This window comes from Etheostoma spectabile, chromosome 20, assembly GCF_008692095.1.
Source record: "Etheostoma spectabile isolate EspeVRDwgs_2016 chromosome 20, UIUC_Espe_1.0, whole genome shotgun sequence".
In the NCBI taxonomy this organism is placed as follows: domain Eukaryota; kingdom Metazoa; phylum Chordata; class Actinopteri; order Perciformes; family Percidae; genus Etheostoma; species Etheostoma spectabile.
In genome coordinates, this window is record NC_045752.1 from 7,846,862 (window position 1) to 7,863,559 (window position 16,698).

Sequence of the window (16,698 nt, forward strand, 5' to 3'; positions counted from 1 at the left end):
TCAGCTATACATGCATCTGTTGGCCTACATACACACATGTAAACAGACAGCTCTTTGAGGATTGTAAACACTAAGACAGTAGTACAATGGAAAAGTGCAAATGGTGGTGTAATAAACTATTGCTGGATTGTGTTGATCCACATATGGACCGGTGTTAAGCGTTACAGTCAGCCTGTGGGAAGAAACTTGTGTCTGGTTGTTCTGTGACGATTCTTCCTGCCAGTTTCCTGACTCTGGAAGTCCTTTCTTTTGTATTTTACCTTGTTTGTTCGTTTATACGCCGTGATGTGTATAGATTATTATTTGTTACTGGTAAAAAAAAAAAAAAATTAGAATAAAAAATGTAAAAGTGCTTCCACTGTTTATCCTGTATTTAGCGCTGCTCGCCTCCACCTCTAGAAGGCGCTCTTGTATCTAGGTTCTGATGAAGCAAGCTCATAGAGCTCCAACCAATCAAATCACAGGGAAGGGAGGCACAGGTTTCCGGCCTAATGAGCGAAAACACAACTCCAGTCTGAAAGACGATGAAGAGAAGCTGCGTCTCGTAAATAATTCCCCGGATAGCTTTCCCAGATACGGTCCTACTCTACTGTAAGTTGCGCTCTTGCAGCATTGATTGCATTTTATGAGGGCGAAGCGAAACACAGTAAAAATGGTGGTGTTAGTTTACTGTTGAGGGTCAACCAGGGGGCCGGTGTTGGTGCTGCTAACGCTAACTGACGGTCACTGTGTATGTTTGTGTTTGATACCCGTAGCTACCGGCTAATGATGGACTGAAAGCTATTCACAAATCCCTGCATTAAAGCTGTCTATCTTTCGTTCATCGTGTTCCATCAACGATAACGGTAGTGAAAGCAGCCTGTGGCGGTACCGTTAACAAAATTAAATTAAAGCTAGCTGTTTTAAGTTACCTTACGTTAGCTAAATTGGCACTGATGATGTTAACCCTTTCCTTGATGTAACGGTGAGAAAAAGAAGCATTGACATTGGCTAGCGTTGGATTGCCGAACCTTTTTAATTGTTTTAATTTAATAACCTTTTGATTTTTTTTAAGTCTGACTCATTTTTTTAACTGTATGAAGTCAAAAATTCTAAGTGCACATTGTCTACTCATTGTAAGATTGTACCCGTATATAACCAACATATGTTTCTAATGCTTTTTGTATGTATTGTCTTGCGTGTGACAGGCTGTGCTTTTACCCATTTCTTCTGCAGTAACGTTACTCAGGCCTCTCTTGCTAAAAGAATTCTGATTTAGCCAGCTCCACCTAATAATACAATATAACATTATATCATTTATAATGACACATAATAGCGAAAACTAAGCTAATGTTACAAAATCAGAAGCTGCACTTTATGTTAGTGGGTGTAATAATGCAGTGTCCTCCTGCTTGTGTCTCTCAACAGGTGCTCTAACAAATCCCTAATATATATTCCAAGGGTCACACTGACATGGCCTTTGTCCACTGAACCACTCTCTCTTCAGCCACTGCGAGCACAGAGCATTGGTGTTAAACTTTCCAGCGGATGAGACTGACCCACCATCACCATGGAAACAGACACAGTAAGTATGTTTCCTTGCAGTTAATGATGTCTTTAACTTGATGTCTTTAACTTAACACTACCTTTCTCTTGGTATTCATGCACATGATGTGCAGGAATGCAAATTCTAGACTAAGCACTAACATTAAAGTATTATACTCTGTGTAGAGACTGTTTTTTAACATATGCTTTACAGGAAGTTATTCCTATCTGGCAGAATAAGCCTCATGGATCCACCCGTAGTGTTGTGAGAAGAATAGGTTCCACTCTTCCGCTTAGAGCTCCACAAAGGGCATGTTTTGAGGTAAATATCAGAGCTATAAATCCAGCACATAATCTTTTTTGTCTATTAATCACATTTCCCTATTGCACTAAAAATGTTTGTGTATACAACATTTAACTTGTGTATTTTTCAGGAACTACCGGGCCTGCCCCGTCTTCGGCCTATGGATGGCCCTATGGTTCCTACCTTGGCAGACATAGCCTGGATTGTTGCAGATGAAGAAGAGACATATGCCAGAGTGCGGTAAATATCCAGCCAAGCCCTAAGAGACAAGCACTAAGGTTATGGAGTAATGCCAAGTCACTAATCTATGACTGCATTATTCTAGACTCTCTGAGCTTCCATCTTATTAGGTGCACGCGTGCAGCCTAAAAAGTTGCAGTACACTGTTAGAAAATCAGGTTTTTGCACTGTTCATCTCTATGCTGATTTTTTTAGCCGTATGAGGCGGTGAATACAGAACATTATAAATTTAAAGAAGGATTTAATGTATTGCTATTGGATTGGGCTGTAACTATAATAAACCGCTGATGCAGTATTGATGAGCACTAAGGCATTTTTGGATGAGTAGATAAAGTAAAAGTGAAACATCAGCTGACTTACTTCAAAAGCTGGACTCAACCCCCTGAGGTTTCGCTATGATAAAGTTTTCTGTTCAGTAACACTGATAACCCACTCTTCTGTTTTCAGGAGTGACACTCGTCCTCTGAAACACGAATGGCGGCCCACGCCTCTCCTGGTGCTCCACAGGAACTCATCTGTACCCAACTTTCGCCGTGAGTGCAAAAGGGTGGAAGGGCTAAGGAAGCCTGGGGTGACGGCGATGAATCGTACTACCGCCCTGCAGGATGAGCTCAGCAGACTCCGTGCACAGATAGCCAAGATTGTGGCTAGTGATTCTGGTAGGTAACTAAATCAAAGTGTACATAATATAGACTGTAGATCTTGAACTTGGAATTTAACGTGAGAACTGGTAACATACCTAACTTGATACTCTCTTTTACTTCAGACTAGGATTCATTAAGCTTCCCATAGCAAGGTCAATCTAAAATTGCTTTATTGAGCCTACGTTTCATCACAGGGTTACTGTCTTCATTTGACTGCGATCCTTTTGTTGCCAAGTTGAATACCCTGATTCACCTAAAGCTCTTTGGTACTATAATGTTGTGTGTCACTTGGGAAAATTTCATTTAAACATACTTTCTGATGTTATCTAAAAAGTACCATACAAGGAACTTCAGCTATCAGATAATAGCACTATTGTCAACTGAGCCTGCTTCCTAAACTTTTCACTTTCAAGCTTTCAATTAATCATGCAGTTAAGCTGTTAGGTAGGTATTGTGATCCTAGAATCATTTGGGATTTCAGGGGAGGTTTACACCCATAAATTCTTGTCTCATGAAGAAATCACATACTGCTAAGAGAAAATTTGATTGATTGGAATGTGGACTCTCCTACAGCACACCATTTAAGGCATAATGCCTCCTTGGATCAGAGCTACTGAAGACGACAATAACATAACTTTACGCAAGCTAGAAATTCACATCAGAAATGGCATTCAAACTCCACATTGACATTAAGGGCCTTATTCTAATGATCTAAGTGCACGGCATGAAACAAATGGCGCAGGTGCATTTAAGGCATGTCCAAATCCACTTTTGTTAGCTTGACGGCGGAAAAAAGGATCAGTGCACCAGGTGCATGGTTTAAAGGGTTGTACTTAGTGTTTTCATTAATTCATAGGTGTGTTTTGGGCGTAACATGCAATAAACCACTCAATGTCATCTCCCATTCCTTTAAAAGCCAGGCGTTGTTATACCGTGGCACGTTGCTTTTATGATTGTTGATTTGCACTGTCATATTTTTATTTGTAATCTTTTGCATGTTTGTGTGTTGCTGCGCTTCCCTGTGTGTGTTACAAGCATAGTGTGCGCACACTGTGCATTAGCCTAGGCGCATTTGACTAATTCGCTGTTAAAACAACAATGAAATGCTGCGCTATTGACTTTAGACCAGGTTTTTGTTGGTCAATGATGCGATCAATTTTATTTGTCTTCAATTGCTATTGAAACAGCGTGGGCGCTGGACAGAAAATCGGTCTTAAACTAGCAAAGACACTTGTGCCGGGTGCAAGATAGGGCCCTAAGAGTTGTCCTGTTTGTTTCTCTCAACACTGTCCAACTTTACTGAATAATTACAAACTCATTTCTCTACCCTGCTCCTCTTTTTTTCTTTCAGGCTCAAACCCCCTGACCCCTGACCTGCTCTCCCCTGACGATACAAGTATGAGCTTCTCCATGGCACCGTTCGAGACGGCGCCCTACCAGCCGGCTGCCACGGCAGCTGCTTCCTTTGTCATCAGTGATGTCACAGAGGAGGAAGAAGAGGAGGAGGAGGAGGAGGAAGAAGAGGAAGATGTGGTCTCTGTGGTGTCAGAGCTTGTCCCTGACCCTCTGCCGCCTGTTTCCATGACGGCATCAGCGACCTTTGACCTGGACAGACCCAGCATGGACTTCCGCGAGGCAGAAGAGGATACAGTGTCGCTATCAAAGTCCACCAGCTTTGCTGATGTTATGGACATCCTGAAGGACATGAACCGCATGAAGATGAGCAAGGACAGGTAAGAGTTGTCAGCAGGCCGATAGCTACAAAGCTCATTCTGAGTTTTCTTATTTTCTTATAAAGTCATACAGACACGAGAGTGGTATCTTTCTTCTCCTCTAACTCTCGGCAAGAAAGCAAATTAGTGTGTTAACCAAAATGCCGAACTATTCCTTTAAAGACAATTCTTTATTAATATGGTAACATTTCTATATGAAGTTAAAATAACATTATACCCTCTCATACAGTACATGGTTTTTTTTTTTTGGTGGGTGTCTCTGCAGGTACAACAGAGGCTGTACGTCCCTCAGAGAGGAGGACTCAGCCTCTCTAATTTCAGAAGCTCTGAGGAAAAAGTTTGTCTTGAAGGAAGAAGATACTGACGCTGTGAAACGGAAGTAGTCTGATCACGCGTTTATCATCAATACCCGATCCTGCGGCTCCATGTAAGTCAGGACAGGATTTTTTATTAAATATTTTCTATAATAATGAGCCCTTGATGGAATGCTGTAGGTTATCATTGGCAATGTTTTACAGTTTTAGGTCTCTTGTGGGTTCTTAGCAGTTGTTGTTTTTTCTCTCCCTCATAATTTTTAGGCCTTTGCCTGTGAAATATGTACCCATGGATCAACAACCTTGCTCCTCAAACCCAAGGCAATAGCTGTCTGCTAGAGCTAGAACAAACAAAAATAATTTCGTCCCAGACATTCAAAACCATATGTGAACCTCACAGTGCTGTTGCTGTGTGAAGGGGATCAGGCAGTTCTTGATAACAATAATCACATATTGCATCCAGTTTATTTCTCTATTTATAAAAATAAAAAAGGTTTTATGTTTAAATGTATTTTGAATAAGGACTCAACAGACTGCTGTCTGGAAACTTGTTCTGTGTCAAGACCGCTTTAATTTTAGATGCAATTTATTTTGATTGTGTTATAGAACCTTGTGGAGGGGCTGACATGCAAAAATTTATAACACAGATTTTGGACTTAAAGTAAGAAATGTCTCTTTAAAAAGCATATCCATCATGCTAGAAAGAGTGTTTTTTCTCCAGAAACATTGCAAATTATTTGTCTTCTTTAAGTGGTAAGTCCTGTGACATACTTGAAGATATTTTATGTACAAATAGAACAGATCTAGTGTACACGTGCAGAGATGTACTGTATCTTATCACAGCGTGTGTGGGAAATACAACTTGAGATCGTTGCTGTTAATATTTGTATTACAGGTCTGAGTTTGGATATGCAATGCCATGCATCGTGTACCGTATGTTGCTTGCTCCACTGCAACCTTATGCCTGTCCTCTTGTTTGTGATTAACATATACAATAATAGTTACTGAACCACAGCGTACTGATTTTGACACCCAAACTGAAAGGAGCATTATGATGTAGTTTGAAAAGTCAACTCCGTGGTGTAAAAATCAAAGGAAGTGTGTGAGTAAAATGTGCACCCATCATTGTTTGTTTTTAGTAAAGGCAACGACCAATAAAAGCTTGTACAGGTCTTTTTGAACACACATCTCCTCCCCTGTGTAGATTGTTCTAATTACTAGCTGAAACCACCTTTTAATGACGCAATATTAAAGAGGTGATCTCAGTTTGGGCAGAGACAACTGATCTATGTGTAAGAGTGCTTTTACATCAGTCGGTATGCAGTTTTGACAAAGCCACGGGTAAAATGCTTGTGAGTCCCAACGATAACGATGAATATTCTTGTTAATGCCTTACCACAGATCTTTTGCCTGTTCCAAAGCCTGATTTTATTACCATATTAATTGAAGTGCCATGGGTTTGTTGTACTCGGCCCACCGCTCATTGCCTGTCCTTACCTAAATCTGCCCTCCATCCTCTTTATTAAGAGTCCCATGTTTTTATCTCACAAACATAACAGTTGTGTGTGTGGTAATGCTGAATGTTTGTTAAAAATAACCCCTCCCAAGAAAAGACTTGCTGTCATGATACTTTTTTACCTTCAAACATGTCACTCCTACTCTGTTTTCATCTGTCATGTGTATGCCTACATGCCTAGGAGTCCCTTGGTCTAGTTTTACAGTGTACAAGTTACATCTATGTTTATCTGTTTGGATTGAAACAAGATTGTGCCCATATGTGTGTCGCTGTATGCAGTGGAATTAAAGTGTTTTTTTTTTCTTGTTAGAATTGGCCCTTGACTTGTCTTTGGGGATTTCTCAATACTTAATTTCTATATTGGATAGAGTGATGAAGTATAAACTCACTATCTAAGAAAACCTACTATATGCCCGTTTAAATATATTCAGTTAGCGTCTCTACTTAAGATTTACTTAAGATGTTGAACCTAACACAGCATTCTCTGCCAAATGCATCCCTAGTCATGATAATAAGTTAGGAGGAGAATTTAGTTAAGGCTTTTACACAGAGACTTGAGTTTGTTTCTCTTGTAGAGTTTATGGGTTTCTCACCATTGTACATCTGTTTTGGGTCGTGCCCACCACCACTACCTGTATGTTTATTTTTTTTGTCATATTATGACTTAAATAAAGATTGTCTGATGTTTTGAAACTGACTATATTATCTGTGGATAGTTTCATTTGTGTTTGCGGTGTATCACCACATGGGGGCAGTGCAGCCAGTAACATTTGGTTACTGAGCAACTTAATTTCCACCCTAAAACTTTGCCATTTTTTTACCACACAAATGTTACACAGACTACTCTACAGATGCATCTGATTTCACCAGTCAAACAATAGCAGTGTTTTCTGTCAATAGTTAGTATAATAGATATGATTATTAGCTGTAGAGAAAGTGAGATGAGGTTGTAGACTTTACATTCAGTAAAATATCAACCAGTGGTGAAAGAAGTATTGAGATATTTTACTAAATGTAAAAGCAATACCACACTATAAAAGTACTTCTTTACACATATAAGTCAAAATTGTATTTGTATCCAACAAAATGGACTAAATTATTAAATGTAAAAATGCTCATTATGCAGAATGAAACCATTTAGACTGATTTATTGATATATTATGTTTTGATAGATTACTCAAGTGAAGTACAAGTAGGCCTAATGCAAAACAGTACTTAAGTACTATACTTTACTTCCATCACTTATGCAAACATTTTCCCATTTAAGCCGGCCTTATAATTATGTTCTTAGATAAGGTTTATTTGCTTGGAATACGAAATTGCATCCCTTTTTTACAGTAACTGTGTGAAAAACATGTAGCACATCTTCTCTTAATCACACCACGGGGGGGACTGTACTTGGGCTACGAGTCCCGTTCGCCCGTAATTTCAAGGATTATTGTTAACCCACATTCTTTCCCATTTCCTGTTCTTTCCCATGATGATCTGGCCCCTCAGTGAGTCACAGTCTATTTTCTGTGAGAGTCCTTGGCCTACTTTGTCCCTCTTCACCTTCCACAATGGACTTCCTACCTATTTTAGATCCATGTCTGTAGAGAGCTCAATTAATAGGGCTCCATGTCAAAATGAGGCTCTAATAAAGCTATAAATACAAGCCTTTAGTTTAAAGGGACGTTGACACATTTTCATCACTACAAGACTTGTGAAAAAATTTCAAAGCAGGTAATGGACAATGCACTAAGGAAGCCTCTCCATTCTTTGTACTACTCTACTACAATGTTCATTTCAATGGGAATGTCCATTCCACTCTTATTCTATTTCTATGGTTTGGATATTTAAACTTCACTCATCAATATTGGAGACTTGTGCTTGAAAGAAAACGTGTCTCTTTATGCATCTCCTCTGTAGTTTGTCAAACTTCCCACTCACCACATGGGGAAGTAGCCCCAGCTAAGCTCTGTGATAAGTGGCATTGAAGCAGCAAACATGCCATGTCCCTGAGCCTCAGAGCTTTTTTATCAATGTCTCCTTATGTTGCTGGAAGTTCTTCATAAATACACCTGTCACTTGAAACAGAAACTTCCCTCCAATGTACTCCATGTTTCCTAATGCCACCCAGAGGCACTAAGGTTTCAAGCCCATTTGTTACTAACAGGAACATTATCATCAGAATCAGAATCAGAAATACTTTCTTGATCCCCGAAGGGAAATGCTGTGTTACAGTTGCAGAGTAGAAATATAAATAAAAGAAATATAACGAGTGTGGATGTGTAGGGTATTTACGTGAATCTACACTGACGCCTGACACTGACAACAAACAAATTAAAAGCGCTCGTTATTCTTTAAAGGTCCCATGGCAGGAAAATTTCACTTTAGGAGGTTTTCTAATCTGGATTGGGCAAGGTTACCTCTCCTTTCTCTGCTTTGCCCACCCAGATAATTTGGTACATTCGTTAAAAAGAGAGACATCATGGCTTTCAAACGAGCAAAGTGGCTTTAATTATGCACCAAGGCTGTATAAAAGCATCAAAAGAGCACCATGACTTGGGACCTTTAACATCAGATTTTTACTCAAACTGGCAATGAATGAATACAGATTCACCCATTATCTAAATGGGTATCAGCGATTAAACTTTAGTTGATGTGGATGTACTGAATTTAGTGTTACACTCATTAACTGTAAGAAAACACACCTTTTCATGATTTATTTTAACAACATGATATTTGCCATTTCCTTCCAAATACAACTTAAATAGGAATTAATTAAAGACGCTGCATGCATCACAGTGAAGGAGTGCTTGGTTTATAATAAATACTGCCACACATCCTTAAAATTGTATTATTTTGGCAGGAAAGTTGGCAGTATTGTGCACTGAGACAATGATTAAATGTTGGAAACATGTTTGCCCTTAAAATAGATTTATTTTCAACATTTAAACAACCACACAGCAGCCTTTCTGACCTTTTCACAATGCTAAATAAATACATTTAGCTATTTGGGTACAAGTACATTTAACACAAAAGTTTAGTGTGTTTATAAAATGTACCCCTGTTTTAAAATAGAAATGACAGTTTTGGAAAACACCAGAGGAAATACCAGAAGCACCGTGAGGTTCATGATGATCAAAACAGCTCCCAAACTCTGTCCTCCTCATTATGTGTGAGTGTTCAGCCAAATGATCCTAGTTCGACTCCAAACTAACTTGACGTGGACAAGGTGTTTCAATAGTTTCAGAAATAAAAAACAAATCCCAGAATTGATAAAAACACTGCAGCTTTATAGTGTTTGTCTGCGTGTTGAGTTTGAGTGTCATCTCAAATGTTGTATCATAGCAACAACCAGCTGAATGAAGCCAACTGAGAGGATAAGAAGGGTCTGGGGGAACACAGCAGCTGCTGCTACCAAGTGCCCACCCAACCCTCCCCCAGTGTCACCCACGCATCTGCCAGCGTCATCAAGACACAAAACTAACACTTATGACTCAGGAACAGCTCCACAAGAGCGTGTGGAACTCCATTGAATTCACCATGTTGTTTCTATTTTTAGGCCTCTGTAGTGTTTCTGTCTTATTAGTGGGTTTGCCCTCTAAACATGATTGTTTTGTGATGCAAAGTAAATTGCGTCCATAAGTGGAACTGTTAATGTTGATGACGCCGCAACGCCGCTGTCATCAACAGCGAATCAAATGTAACACTGCTTTTTTTGGTATTGTGTTTAACAGATGAACATGTTTCCTGTTAAGCAGATTGAAACCTCTGTAATTCTATCAAACATCAAACATGAAATTTACTCTTCGCTTAATCTGCCGTTAATTTTGTGTTAAATTCCTCATCAACTATTTTCCTAACACTACAACATAAGGAAATACAATGGTTTCACATTTTAGGAAATACGCTTATTGTTGCTTTCTTGCTGAGAGTTTGATGAGCAGATTGATACCATTTGTAAGACTCACTTACAGAAAATAGGAAGTTACATCCAGCAGCAGGTTATCTTAGCTTAGAATAAAGACTGGACATGGAAACAGCAAGCCCTGCTCTGTCCAAAGTAACAAAATCCACCAACCAGCACCTCTAAAGCTCACTAATTATTATGTTATATTTCGTTTAGAAACCAAAGTGTGAACACATTGTGATTTTAAATAAGACTGTTTCTTTACTTGGAGAAATAATTCGGCCACCTGTTTTTAGTCTTTAAACTAAGCTAATAAGCTTTGGTTCTTTTGTTTCTTGTTTTTAGCTATTTGTCTATTTCTGTGTATGTACTTTAAGAGCAACAAAGAGCCGGAGTCAATTTTTTTTGTATGTGTTCACACTTACTTGGCCATTAAGATTCTGATTCTGATTCGGAATCCTCATAGTTGACAGATAAACATGAGTGTGGTATTAATATTTCATCCAGCATCCAAAAATGGGAGTAAGAATTGTTTTCCCAAATGTCAAAATATCTTTTGACTGTGGCCTCCAACATTTGCAAGTAAAAGATTAAAAAAGCTGTGGTATCTGTATCAAGACAGCAAAGCAACTACAAATCTGGGGTGTGTTCTTATCCATCATTTTACTCCGTTAATTGGAGCAAGTCATCATCATGGCCTTGTTTCAGACTGCCAGCTCCTCATGGGGGACAACTAGCATTAATCAGCTACCTTAGAAGAAAAATGTCTTAAAAAAGAAAATTGGGCAAATCAATGAAAGATGAGCCTAGGTTCTTGACTGTTTAAGAAATATTGTAATTATACCAATGACAGGGAGACACAACATATGCCCATTTTCTTTTCCTCCTCTTTCTGTTGTCCCTCAGCTCAGAGTAATAATCTAAGTGATGAGAAATTGATGGGGGCCGGTTTGTAAGTCCCAGATGGTACCCCAGTATCGTGGCCCATGTGGCTTCCATTCATAAATGATGCAGTTGCTGTCAAAAAAAATGAAATGACAGAAGCAAATATGCTCTCCAAGTACTGTACATACATTTGTGGCAAACTATTTTGCATTTAAAGTGATTGTATTACACTGTGGATTTTTACAACACTGGTCATCTTTCATTGCCACGGATGGATGAATAGAAAACTACAAGACGTTTGATACTGTATTGTAATGGTATGGTAATTGTTTTTGGCTGGTGATTTTAAAGCTGATGAGCTTGTCATCATCATAGTTTATTGAAAGATCTTTACCTGTCCTATTTTGACCAATTTACCCAAATATGGCAAACAAACGTAGTACAAATGAGAGATCTTTAATGTTACCAGGGCTAGATTAACCCTGCTGGAGTCTCCGGGGAAGAAACAAGCTCAAGATTCAGTTTTTATTGTGTTTTAGCTATTAATTTTACCAAATAAAATTGCTACAAAGACAACCTGATGCCTTCAAGGCCAACCCGTTGTCCAGGGCAGACACCCGCTTTGTCTTGAAGGTCTCAACTCAAATAAGCCATGTTTAAAGCTTAAATGCGTAACCTTTTTATATTAATACGTCCGTTACATTCAAGCCATTGCCAAATAAGTTGCTACAAAGCTAATTAAGACTATCAGCTCCTAACAACTCTCTTTGTATTTCTCAGTCTGGCTATGTTCAGAAGATTGTATTGTCCGGTGACCTTTGAAGATAATTACCTCCACCTTTTTTTTAATCCTAATGTCCTCCTTGGCTACTAGCAACTGTGTGGAGGAGGGATGGGGGCGCAATCACACAAGGCTTGTATCATGTGGACGAGCTGACAGTTTTGTTGTCATTGCTTAGAATTTCTCATGGGGACGACATAAACTACTCCACTATTTGAAGTAATTCACATTTATGGTTAAACAGCTGGAACATTCTAACAAGGTGAGTTAGGAATCTGATGCTTGACTAGCTACAACCAGAGAATAATCAACTGATGACAAATGTATGAACAATTTAGTGTATCTTAAATTTTTTTGTAGGGCAGAACTGGAGTATGTGCATGCAGAATTGATCTCTGTTTATTGGTTACATTCCACCACAGGAAATGGCCTGATCTTGTTATAAACATATAATTTCTGGCTGAGCTTCTTTGTCAAGTTATGAATGTGGCTTTAATAAGTGAGCTGGGGATCGAGGTATACTCCGATATATTTGAAGGTTTCTGTGATGGTGAGTGTTGGATTCACAAAATGGAAGGGGCTACACAAATATTTCTTACTGGAATTAAAATACATCCTGTTTTCTTGACAGTGATAGATGGTTCAATTGCATTCAGTCAGTAGTGAAGATTGTAGGAGAGTTCAGAAAGAAAAATTACAGAGTCATCAACATGAAGTAGACAATTATAGGGGTTATACATAGTTAGAAGGTCATTGACATACAGTATAAACACTAAAGGAACCAAAATGCTGCCTTGTGGGACTTACATCTTATAGGGAAAAATGTTATTTGACCTATTTTAACAACTTACAACCTTTTAGATAGATATGAGGAGAAATCTGATGATTCGCTGTATTGACGGGTCTATAAAATATAGGGACTTGACCTTTGTTGAGTGAGATACGTATTTGATCAGTAAATTATAATAATGCAGGCATGGTTGATCGGGAATAGAAGGGAAACCATACTGGGAGGTTATTGCTTTTCAGATGATTGTTTATTTGGTTTTAGATGATTTAAATTCATTAATTTCCATGTTACTGGGAGAATTGGCATGTAGCTCAAACAAGGAATTCCAAAATTCCAGCTGGAGGAAAAGATCGAAAGCCTGATACAGAGATTGATCAGATGGTGGAAAAGAGGCATAAAGCTGTCAAAGAGTTAAAAATAAACAGGTCATTCTGTGTGTTCTCAGAGAAAGAATTGTGCAATATATATAAATCCAAGACAGAAGAGAAGCAGAGAGACTAATGTGCTCCCTTGTTACTACAGAAATTGACATAACAACTAATAAAGCCCCGCTAGCCTTGTTTTCTAGGGATTAACAGCCCGGTTGGCTCCAGTCTTTAATAAATCAGATTGCTTGGCTGAACGACCACGTGGTATAAATAAAACATTTCACTTTAGGCAAAGCGTGCGTAAAAAAACACTGGTGGTTACATGAGTCGCATGTTTGATGAAGTCTGCAGCCAGTGAACACACTTTAATTAAAATAAAGTCAGACGATCTTTGTGTAGCATATTAGAAAATGACACAGTATGTATGATATATTATACAAATATATCATACATACTGTGTCATTTAAACAAATCCTATTTAAAAAAAACACAAAACAAGATTTAATTGATGCTGTGTTGCTTATTTCTCTGTGCCTCTATTGTTGTCCAAAAACTAAAAAATACACTCCCACGCACTGTGACCTGTAGTTTGGTTTAAGAATGTGTTGAAAACACATACATTTTATAAATATATTTAATATACATCTTGTTTATGGAGTAGATGAGTAGAACAGTGTAGATTGAGGAGATTAAAGAAAAAATTGAGGAACATCAAAGCTTTGATGCTGATGTGAAAGAGGGCATGAGTCCTCTACAAATGTATCTTTTGCTCTTGTTTATGTTGCCTTTGCTGAAAACTACAGTGCCCAGCTGTTTTAGTAAATACATTCGTCTTTTTTTAGAAATTAAACTATACATTTGTGAGCGGTTTCTAGAGATTTACACATTCAATTGGAATCTAAGGGCTTGTGGCAGTGAACCACAGACAGGAACTAAGTCAGAAAGTATTGCGAGATGGACTTACTCATTTTTGCTTTTGGCCCTCTTGTGGGATTTGTTAACAGTACTAGAAAAACACAACATAGAATTACTTCAGCCCTATCCTTTAAACTTTTGTTAATATTTTAATCTTATTAAGCATGTTGACACAATTTAAAGTCACGTTTCTCTGACTGTTGCTTTTTACAACTATGGATGTATTTTTTAGTATGACTGTAAGACTTCTTACATAAGACTATAAAGTAAATTCGCACTGATTTATCCACATGACTCAGTAAACTTCTCCTGGTGTTCCTGGTACAGGTACCTAGCGAACTTGGTTTATTTGGCAAAATATGTTGGTCAATATGTTGACCACAAACAACATTCAATCAACCATGCTCTCAGCGAGGCAGAAGATCAGCTGCTGGTCTGTGCTGTTTTTAGTCTCTGCTGTGTCATTTGCTCTGACCAGCTGGAGACCAGTTACACAGGTGTAGGGGGGTCAAGCAGTGCGTCACTGGAGCAAATACAGTGATGAAAGAACAATGCTCGAACCTGGACATCACAAAGCTCTACGGCTCACTTTTACACTTTTAAAGTGCTGATGATTCATGAATCGGTAGAGACATGCTGAGACAAAGTCAGCATTTTAAAACAGTCAATGTTAATATCAACCTGCCTTGTTCACAAATATTTCAAATATGGCGGCTTTGGGAAATAAACGTCCTTGCATACCTTTTAAGAGTTTGATGAAAAGATTAATACCATTTCCCATAACTCAGATTGTTTTATTTTAAAATGACACCCTCTTCTTTAATTAAACCATTTACAATGTTGTTGCATTAGTTCAATAACTTTACCAAATTGTAAGCATTCTATTCTTTGTATATTTTTATATATTTTTACAAGAATAGTTTGACATTTTGGAAAGTACACTTACCCACTTTCTTACCAAGAGTTAGAGACAATGATCAATACTACTTTCATGTCTGTTAAAAATAATGTAAGGATACAGCCAGCAGCCAGTTAGCGTCGCATAAAGACTGCATACAGGGGAAAACAAGTAAATCTCTCAAAGACCACAACTAGGTTTTTGTGTGGATTAAAAATGAGATGTGTTTTAATTAAACAGTTTTTGCCATAAGCTAACAGCAGGTGATTAGTTTAGCATAGAGACAGGAAATGGGGAAACAGCTGCTTCTGTCCAATGTATTGTATCAACAAGTCATGGTGCTTTCTAATAGAACTTGGGAACTCTAAGCTTTCAAACATCTACTTGCGAGGTTGTGAACAGAAGAGGGCGTTGATACGGACTCTTCTCATGAACATGGTGAACACGACCCTATTTGAAGCCACCAGCCTCCGCTGGTTTCCCCCCAGACTCCATTTATGGTAAATTATCATGCAACAAAGGTCCCTGGGTATGTTGGGCAAGACTGGATACCCCAGGATTTTACTTTTTAACCTTGATTTGTCGTTGTCTTTAATTCTTTAAATATCATTATTTGTGTCCGGGTTTGCTCACAGGCGCACATAGATGTTTATGCCAGGACTCAGAGGTCCAGTGTTTGAGGGCGACCTTTGATGATTTCCTGCATGTCTTCCCCCTTTCTCACCTAGCTCTCCTGTCCCTTTAAGGCAAAAAACACCAAAAAATTAATCTTAAAAAATATATACTGTATGTCATTATATATTTGTTAACTTAGGAAGTTACAGTTCTTTTAATTGAAATCTCTCTCTCTCTGCAGGGTACATACTAATATATATATATATATATATATATATATATATATATATATATTACTTGTCATGCACCCTGCAGAGACTATTCCTAGGATGGCTCATAATAAGATGGGCTAATTAGCTTTGGTTCTTAGGGAATACATTGCCCATTACTGCAACACACGCTGGGACGTGTGTGTGTGTGTGTGTGTGTGTGTGTGTGTGTGTGTGTGTGGGGTGGGGGGTATGTCAGGCTGGGATATTAGTAATTGCTCACATTTTCATTTTTTGCTTTAAGATGAGGACACAGAGAATACACTTTTTTTTTTTACACTTTTAGATGACAGGTGTTAAAGGGCCATTTCAACCACATGATATCATTTCATTCTCTATATGCCTCCATTAATTTGCAGTAAATATGATCAAATTAGAGTTTTCATTACTATGCTTCACATATTTGCTCTGAAATTATTAATATTAGAAGTAAATATTAATCACTGACAGAACTTTACAGAACTGCTTTGTAATGCCTTTTTTGTTATGATCCGTAAAATTATAGAACTGCTATAGTGTTAAATTAGAAAACATCCATGGTACAGAAGCTCCACTGATTCAATCGTAATCATAATAACTTCCCAAACTAGAAAGTCACCTTCCCATACATTTTTCACTGTGTTGTCTAAAAGTAACTATTGTAATAAATCTGAAAATGAACAATAATGATAAAAAAGGATAGACCATTATTTAAGATTACTAGAATCACATGTTAGCTCCATCACTTGCCATGTATGTGATAATGTTGATGAAAGGATTTAACTCTGATCATGTCTTCTTGGCACCAGAAAACTAATGCGAACTCCATGTGCGTGAGCAGGAAACTTCACTCCAAGAATAGCTGGCTGACATGTTGAGTGAGTAGCTGAGAACCAATCAAAAAAAGGCACATGCAAGTGTGACAAAGCTTGATATGGGATTTCATAACCTCATGAGACACAATGAGCGGAAATGGCATGACTGTGTAGTGTTTACAAGAAAAAGTAACATCTTCTAACCCATATGTT

General features: G+C 38.2%; 1 protein-coding gene across 6 annotated transcripts; it reads left to right on the forward strand.

Moving 5' to 3' along the window:
- The first annotated feature begins 452 nt into the window (after positions 1-452).
- mtfr1l (mitochondrial fission regulator 1-like) lies at positions 453-6,970 on the forward strand. Of its 6 annotated transcripts, XM_032499519.1 has the most exons (8): positions 453-591; positions 1,408-1,564; positions 1,739-1,846; positions 1,959-2,068; positions 2,516-2,727; positions 4,064-4,445; positions 4,711-4,872; positions 5,024-6,970. In XM_032499519.1, the coding sequence occupies exons 2-7, from the start codon at positions 1,550-1,552 to the stop codon at positions 4,826-4,828; spliced, it is 945 nt and encodes a 314-aa protein (XP_032355410.1). In that variant the 5' UTR covers positions 453-591; positions 1,408-1,549; the 3' UTR covers positions 4,829-4,872; positions 5,024-6,970. The 6 variants fall into 6 exon arrangements, with proteins under 6 accessions (XP_032355410.1, XP_032355409.1, XP_032355413.1 ...); XM_032499518.1 differs by having other exon boundaries at positions 4,711-6,970; XM_032499522.1 differs by having other exon boundaries at positions 1,760-1,846; positions 4,711-6,970.
- Positions 6,971-16,698: the final 9,728 nt, after the last annotated feature.

Bases quoted from the DNA above. Each gene is read 5' to 3' on its own strand.
- mtfr1l (XM_032499518.1), top strand. The intron at 1,847-1,958 runs GTAAATATCAGA...TGTATTTTTCAG, and splicing joins CACAAAGGGCATGTTTTGAG to GAACTACCGGGCCTGCCCCG. The intron at 2,728-4,063 runs GTAGGTAACTAA...TTTTTCTTTCAG, and splicing joins GATTGTGGCTAGTGATTCTG to GCTCAAACCCCCTGACCCCT.